We start from the raw sequence: 8,942 nt of genomic DNA, 5'->3' as shown, positions 1-8,942 counted from the left end.
TATCACGGAAAACTTACCATGTGCTTGCTGGGATTTGTTTGTCTAGTCCCTTTTGGCAGAGCCGGTCACTTTCTATCAAACAAACCAAGTTTTCTGTCTGCCCTGCTGAGGATCTTTGAAGCTTCCTACTTCTTAAGATGCCTTGCTCCTTTAAAGATTAAGTGTCCTTTGGTGAACAAATCTGGGAACCAAACCACAGTTAAGTGCTTAGGTAAACACAACCCCAAAGGCACCTTGACAAGGTAACCATGTGCCTTGCTAAAAATTAAGAAAAAGTATTCCTGCCTCTACGTGGACAATGTCATTTGCCACGGCACAGTACTTACTGCGTACTGGAGGCTGAATTACTCCTCACCATTCTCTGCTTGATTGGGTGTCCATCTGCATAACAAAACCCACACAAATTCTATGTGGTGGTCCTGCTACCACCACCTGAAATTTAAGCATTTTTTAAAATGTGAAATACTTATTATGAAGATCTTGAGGGAGGGTGTTTTAAAGTCCAGTGTTCAAAATTAGTACTTCAGAAATAGTGTGAAAATAAAGTTTAACAACTTTTAACTACTGGAGGGGTTCAGTCTGAGTCTTTTACTCCATATTAAATACAACTAAGGCAAACAGTGCCACTGCAAATTGAAGAAACTGTCACTCTGAGGTACAAGGATCATAGAGCAAGTTTAAATACCTTTCAATTATCTGGAAAAGGGAAAAAAATACCTTCTACAAATAATTTTCCAAGTTGCATCTAGGTTTTTAGAAGGCTGTCTGTAAAATCTGACTATATACACACATGCATTTGTGAAAGAAAATTCTAATTTACAATGGAAACCAGGTTTGCATGGATGCACTCTAAAGAATATTTCAGTGACCCTAATGAAAGTACTGGTATGACTGACTAAAGTTGTTGCAAAGCTAGTATTTCTCATTGAGACTGTCCAAACGGTCAAAATACACACATCAAAGCACATGAACTAATATATTGGGAACCATACAGGGTTTCAAAAATTTAAGACTGACAAAGTTAAATTTTAAGATAATATATTCATAGAATACTCAATGGCACCAACTTTCATTGTGAAAAATGTCATTAGCTATAAATGCCTCACTCCTGTAAGAACACACTCAAAGGCAAATGCCTCTACCAACTAAAGATAACAGTTGGAATCTTTCTTATATTTGAATACTCTTTTCTAAATTATTGAGTTGCCAAGTGCCTGATCAAAGGCAGTATTCACATGTTTCAATACTTTTATTTAGAGTTCAATGCCATCCTCCTTCTTTCATTTCCTGACACCAAATTAGGGGATAATAAGTCATTTTTGGAAGACTTTATTTCTAAAGGTAAATAATTAAGAACATTGGAAAAATTGTTTTATTCCATGTAGGATTCTGGTTAAGTTTTTCTTTCATGGCTTCTATTTACCCCTGCAAATAACCTAACTCCTCAGTGCCAACACACCAGTATGGTCCAACTAGGTCAAATATCAAGTACTAATGATTTCCAGAACCTAAACACAAAAATTAATATTTTTTCCTTTAGTATGAAAATCAGATTTTTAAAAGCAATATTCTCATGTTATCATGGTAATCTATTTTATTAATAGACTTTAGAAAGAACTAGACTGTCTAAATTTATGTTAAATATTGATATTCCCAAAATTTCACTTGAAATTAGTTTTCAGTGACATAAAACAATTATTCATAATTCCTAAAACATAGTATGTAAAATGAGCCACAAGTTTATTTTATGATTTTTCTATAATAAGTATCCAATTCTGTAGAAAAATGCAAACATCACCTTTATTAATATTTACACTTGGTTCTGTAAACAAAGTTGGCAAAAAAAAAAAAAACTATTTCCATACATATTTATAAAAATTTCAAGAATATGATCTTCATCACTTCTGGAAGGTATTTATTTTTAAGTCTAAAAGCCAGTAAATGTAGAAGTTGAAGGGGAAGAGAAAAACACTGACAACAAATTATTTGAATTTTCTTCTTCCCAAATATCTAAAACATCACATATACCGCTGTTTTCGGTATAGCTTGTGAAACCCAGAAATTCTGACTTCTCTTCACTAGTCTGAAACAAGTCTAGTAGAGATTGTACTGGGGAACTACAAATCCTGTTTCCTTCTTGTGTAATAAGAAATTCAGTTCTTTTCTTATCTAATTCCACATTTGGTTCCAGATTTTCTTTTTTATTTCTTCCTAATAATATTTTCACTTTCCGATGGATCGTACCAGAAGGTAAACCATCCATATTGTTAAAGTCACATTCATTGGGTTCCTCAGGGGGACTTCGGGATGGAGTCTTTGTCTGAATTGTTCCGTGCTCCTGTGAACTGTTTATTGCTAACAGACCAGAATCATGACCAAATATTGAATGAAGGTCCTTTTTCTTCAGATCCTTTGCTGGAAAAAGCACAATATCTGACTTTGGTTTTGGTTGAGATGCAATATTATCCATACTGACGTTAGAAACTTGTACAGATGTCTGTAGCCTACATGGACAATGATCTACCCTTAGTTCTTCTAAGTCACTTTCATTTGTCATTAATTTATGTTCAGAAACGTCAAGGATGCATTCCTGTTTATTTTTATGCAGAGGTAGATGTGTAAAATTTTGTTTTATGTCATTTTCAGCTGGATTTGACACGGAACATTTACTAGTTACTTTCTCAAGTCCTCTCAATTCACTTGAAGGGTAGGGGATGCATTCTGAAATAAACAGAAACTTCTGTTCAGGTTCCTGGATTTCTTTATACAGGAAATGCTGCTCAATTACCTGTACATTATTTTCCTTGAAATCTTTCTGAGGAATACGCTGCAATCCTAGCTTTTCTTTTGGTTCAGACTTTTTCAGGACACTTGCAGTAATAGGAGAAAGTGATCCAATACTGTATTTTATTCTTTATAAAACAAAAAGAAAACATGAAATGGCTATAAAAATACCTAAGTAGTTTAAAGTCAAATTAATAATCTTTTAAAACTATTTATGAAATTTAAATTTAACTTAGAAAATATTACAAAAATACTAAAATCTTAACAGCTAAATATATTCAGATGTTTTTCATAATAAAACTTTACAGACACAGCTGAAAACTCTAGTGTACCCCCTATTCTCATCCATATTCTTCCCCTTCCTCCCAGAGGTAACCACTATCTTAAATATGGTGTTTAAAACTACTTCAACCATATAACTCAAAGAAAGATGAGAGTAAAGGGATTTGGTTTTGCACCCAATTTTGTTTTCATTATCCTGAAAAATATCCTAACTTCTAAGCTTTCATTTACATTAATATTGTCTCATTTTGCTTAACAATGTAAAAAATGAGTATTTAGACAAAATAGTAATCCTGAAGTTTCACACAAGTATTTGACCTGAAAACCTCTTCATGGATCTCTTAATATCCTTGGAACATCAGTTTGTATTGCACAATCCTAAATTATATATTACCAGCTCACTACTGATGTTTTATGTTATACATGTCACAGATTAACACTATAGGAATATAGAATTCAGTCTGCCCTTTCAAAACCAGCATGGACACTTGTATATTTAGTTTATACTTTCACTTAAGATTCCTCTTGAACGGGCGCCTGGGTGGCTCAGTTGGTTAAGCGACTGCCTTCGGCTCAGGTCATGATCCTGGAGTCCCGGGATCGAGTCCCGCATCGGGCTCCCTGCTCGGCAGGGAGTCTGCTTCTCCCTCTGACCCTCCTCCCTCTCATGCTCTCTGTCTCTCATTCTCTCTGTCTCAAATAAATAAATAAAATTAAAAAAAAAAAAAAAGATTCCTCTTGAACAAATGGAGTATTAAAAATATGAAAATACTAGTCCAACACTGCCGTCTCTCTCTTTCAATGCCTAGAGATGCTTAGTTGACTTGTACACAGATAAAAATTGTGCAGATAATATAATTAAGGAAAAACCAACTTATATATTAAGTACTAGTTCAGAATTTTGCTGCAGATTAAATTTTTGGGGAATTCTAAATTCTTACAGTAGCCTATATAGTTTTAATAGTTGAAAATATGCCTCCTCTCCAAATATTGTATTAAGTCAGTCAAGAACAACCATTCTGAATGTTACAGAAATAAGAAGTTTAGAAACTGTTCTACCTAGATACAGTCAAAAGACTTTCCAGTTAATTTTCAGAAGCTATACCTTGGTATCCTATTTTCTAGTCTTTATGCCTCAAGATTAGTCTAAAAACAGATATAAGGACTGAATAACCTAATGATTTATCATCAATTTTAGCATTTCAAAGATTTTTTTTTTTATTTTGGATTTATGGGAACAATCTAACCAGGATCATTTAGTCAATGTGCAGTAAACTGTCAATGAACAGCACTGTATTCACATTTAAAAGTCCTGTCAGTACCATTAGTATGTATTACTGGCAAGTAGAATTTAAGCAAAAGTATTCAGTGAAAGTGTAAAGACGACTTAATGGAGGTTAAGTGAAGGAAGGTTTATTTAAACTCCTGAAGATTAACTAAAAATTCTACTTTTTTAGTCCAAGTAAATGGTAAACTTTACAGCCCTAGACCAGAGGTTGATAAACTATATAGCACATGGACCAAATCTAAAGTTTTATTGGAACACAGCCACACCCATTCATTTACATATTGTCCGTAGCTGCTTTCATTGTACAATGACAAAGCTAAGTAGCTCAAACAGATATTGTTATGGTTCACAAAACCTAAAATACCTACTGTCTTGTTTTTAATAAAAAATTTGCTAACTCCTCTTCTAGACTATAACGTTAAGATGAAGACCTTAATAGTAATCTTAAAGTAAGCACTTTTGGTAGTGGAGAGGGGGTGAGAGTGGAGAGAAAAGAAGTAGTAAGTTCTTAACCAAATATACATTCTAAAAATATATATTCCTTCTAGGAACAAAACTTTGGATTTATTTTTAGTTTAATGAAATTGTTTAAAATTCTGGTAAAATTTAAAACTTAGGCTGATAAATTACCTTTTCTTTTTAGGCATGTCCCTTTCATATTCCACAAAATCAAAAATTAACTTAGATACAATATCATCAACAACTTGATAGTGATTACTCTGTGCAAAGTTTCTGTGTTGCTCACTTAGAAGATGCTGAAACAAAAACAAAAAAGCACATAAAATCATGTAATTATATATTCTTCAACCAAGAGATTCCTTTTTAAAAAAGTTTTCTAATATTTTCATGCCCCCAAAATTAGGTTTCTAATAATTACTCCAAATATCCTTTACTACAACTTCAAAGGATGTTAAGTAAAATAAATTTGTGGTTTAAATGGAACTGACAACGAATGAACTACATCAGGAAATGAAGATAAGAGAAATACAACGTAACATTTAACATTTACAGTATGCTAATATTGAGAAAATCTTCCTCTTTATCTTTATACAATTACCACTAAATAAATATGGTAGGTCTTATAAAATATTAAATAAATGAAATGTTATAGTTTAACATATAAGATTCCAAAACAAGAATCCAGAAGGCAGATTACAAAAAAATGAAGTACAATGAATGCTGTGAAGTAAAAAAAAAAGAAAAAATTCATTATTGAGAAACACATTTGAGAATGAGCAAATAAATGATCTCAATTACCCAATGCTTATAACGGAGAATATAGAAGTTATTCTCAGTCTTTCTTTTTTTAAAAAAATTGAACTAGTTGACAGTTATTCAGTCTAAGAGTGGTGAAGAACAAAAGTAAACAAGCTCAGTGTACTGGGATAAAACTCAAAAGAAATAAAGTTCCTGCTAAATAGGTGGACTCCCCAGGCTAATTCTATTACTTGTCAGCTGATCAGGGAACTGCACCTAGAAGGCTGTACCAGGATGATCACGCAAGAATCTCATTTCTGTTTCTCTAGTTTCATGTAACTTTTGATGATTTGATTTATTTCCAAAAACTGAATTCTCCAGTGATCACAAAAAATAGTATTCTGGACTATTACTTCCTTACTTGCAAAATTTACCACATACAAATTATCTATGCCCAGTAATTTTAATAAATGAGAAATAATTAAATTTAAAAAGAAACATTAACTTTCTAAGTTCAGATTCCATTTATACATGTTCTTCTGGAGAAATCTCCAACTTTTGTGTAGTTGCCCCCTACCTCCACCCGCTTCTTATCATACATCCTTTTTTATGTCTTGCCTTAAATGTTACTTTCTCCATTGAGTTTTCTATGTCTCTCGTCCTACCTTAAGTACCCTCTCATTATTACCATTGTACTGTACATTCTACTTTTGTGACACTATCACTATCCTACTTGTAAATGCATTGTTTTGTATCTGTCTCCTCTGTTGAACCGTAAGATATCTAAGGGAACAGAATATGTCTGCCTTGTTTGTTGTTGCTTAATCTCCAGTAATCCAATTTGCTAAATGAATGCCTTGATACAGGTGGAAATGAAGCACTGTGAAATCTAAGATTCAAAAAACAAAAGAATATTTTATTCTCAGAGACTAAGAAACATAGATTAAAAGAATGTAATAAAAAATGATTTTAAAATATCAATCCCAACATCTACTACTAATTTTCCTTCCTTGTGTCAATCAGTGACCAAGGTTTTCATTTTTTAGTTCCAACATTCTCTGAGCATTAAATTAGATTACAAATTGATATTAAGGAAAACATTCATTATAAATTATTCTATTGTAGCAAGAGTAAAGTAAAATTTGGGGATGAATCTATAATTTAAATGTCAAATGACTTTTGGGAAGGGGAAATATTTGGATAGTTTTAGCTCCTTTATTATATAAACAAAACACAATAAATTAATAAAAAACACTAATATACTTTGACTTATAAAACAATCCAACTTAGAGTCTAAAGAGAGATAGTTTATTTCTTAGGTATTTATAAATATTATTCTTTCTCCTTAACTTCCCCACCATCTTCTACAAACTGAAACCAAGCACTGAAACATACGTCTCTACTGAAATTAACTCAAATAATAACAGCTAAAATTTAATAAGCACAGAGCCTGCCACTGTCCAAGGTCACACAAACAGGAACCCAGGATTCAAACCTGGGCAGCACAGATCCAAAGCTCTTGTTTTTTGTTTTTGTTTTATCACTTTACAAACCATAAATAGTTCCCATCTTCAAAACTGTATCTTCATTGAATGTCCCCTTCCAACTATTCTATTTCTCTTTCTGCTACTTCAAAGAGTAATCTCTACTTTCTTCTCATCCTACCGTTAGTAGAGCATATGCCTATTTTTTAATTGCTCAGGCCTGAAGCATCTTCTACTCACTCCCAACTTCCAATCCACTGGCAAAGCCTCTTTGCCCCACTTTTAAATTATATCCACAATATGACCAAGTCTCATCACTTCCATCAGGCCACCACCATTAGCTGAATGGTTTCTTCAATCCCAACAATCAGTTTAATTTAGCACTTTTGCAATGCTATTTCAATATCCACAAGTCATGTTCCCTCACTTCCTAGGTTTCTATTCAAATATCACTTTATCAGTTAGCTATTCCTTGTCTAAATAAATATCTACACCCCCCATTCCTGCTTTACAGTTTCTTAATGAAGTGATCTAATGTTCTCTACATATACTTAATTATTTTCTTACTACCTGGTTACATATCTCTTCTCCCCTTTCATAGAATGTAATTTTCATAAAGGTAGGGAATTGGCCTCTTTTGTTCATTGCTGTTTGTTCAGTGATTGGTACAACACAGGTACTTGATAAAAATTTGCTGAATGAATGAATAAAATTTAGTTTTCAATAAACATTTTCCCACCTTGGGTTCCTAAAAATTAAGATAATTCTATCAAAAAGAAATATTTACTATTTAGTCATTATCAAGTTGTAAGCCACAATCAGAAAATCAAGCTAAAACTTACATAGTAAATATTCATATTTACTTAGAAATATCAACCCCCTAAATATAAAATCATATTTACAGCTTCAAGATCATCATATTTCTGCAGGCAACATTCACAATATCCTTTTTTTTTCTTCTCTTTCAATTGGAGTTGAATTGGGATGCCACCACATTTATTGCCATCCGTTTGGATTCTGATAGAAATATATGATAAAAGAATTAATTGCTAAATATTAAGAATTTATAAAATGTACAGTCCTCACCTATCAATCTGCCATTATCTCCACAGATGTTTATATCAACAAATACTTTTAAGTATATTTCTTTTTAAGAAATTGAGAAGCAAACTAAAAATGTAGTTATTTTTCTGGAGAATATTTCAGATCACTTAGGAGAAATAACACATTTTAATTACTTGTAAATATTTGCAAGCCACTCCTCAACCTTAATCTATTGATCCCAACATACCTACTGTGACATACTTAGGAAAGATTCAGACTTCTAATCCAGCATTAAAAATATACAGGTGGGAAAACTGTAACAGTGATCACACACACACACACACACACACACACCCATCCACCATAGCATTTAATGAATTATTTTAAACGTTTGCTTAAAAAGAAAATATTACTTGAAGGTTAAACAAACCTTAGTTTAACCTGAGTTTGCTTTTGGATGCTAGATGGCTTATCTACATCAAATGGACTGGAGGGCTTCTGAATAGAATAATTTATAAAAGGCATATTGGTCAGCTGAAGATAAAATGGTCTATAAAGTCTAAAAAAAATAAAAAGACAAATACATGAGATTCTTTATGATGAAAAAAATACAACTGAAATCTTATAGTTCAAATCATGGAATTCATCTGGAATCTAAAATAAATAATAGAAATCAGTTAGGCTTCCTTTCCCAATTTCTAGACCTAGTATCTTTTTGTTTAACATAAATATCTTTTTTTTAATTATGGTAAAATACCCACAAAATTTACTATATTAAACTTTTTTTTTTTAAGTAATCTCTATGCCCAAAATGGGGCTTGAACTCCAAAACTGACATCAAGAGTCACATGCTCTACCAAATG

The 8,942-nt window shown here is 32.3% G+C and overlaps 1 protein-coding gene across 2 annotated transcripts in view; it reads right to left on the bottom strand.

Moving 5' to 3' along the window:
* Positions 1 to 1,776: 1,776 nt before the first annotated feature.
* Positions 1,777 to 8,942, bottom strand: part of DBF4 (DBF4 zinc finger) — a 32,220-nt gene continuing 25,054 nt past the window's right edge. For both annotated transcript variants that reach the window (XM_035020500.1, XM_035020499.1), the window contains exons 9-12: positions 8,510 to 8,638; positions 7,938 to 8,052; positions 4,985 to 5,109; positions 1,777 to 2,912 (exon numbers count right to left, since the gene is read on the bottom strand). In XM_035020500.1, coding sequence (XP_034876391.1) covers positions 1,928 to 2,912; positions 4,985 to 5,109; positions 7,938 to 8,052; positions 8,510 to 8,638 — 1,354 coding nt within the window. In that variant the 3' untranslated portion in view covers positions 1,777 to 1,927. The remainder of the gene's footprint in view (positions 2,913 to 4,984; positions 5,110 to 7,937; positions 8,053 to 8,509; positions 8,639 to 8,942) is intronic.

Source organism: Mirounga leonina, unplaced genomic scaffold (genome assembly GCF_011800145.1).
Source record: "Mirounga leonina isolate KUSES-001 unplaced genomic scaffold, KU_Mleo_1.0 Mir_174, whole genome shotgun sequence".
Classification (NCBI taxonomy): domain Eukaryota; kingdom Metazoa; phylum Chordata; class Mammalia; order Carnivora; family Phocidae; genus Mirounga; species Mirounga leonina.
This window is presented reverse-complemented; position numbering and strand designations above follow the sequence as displayed.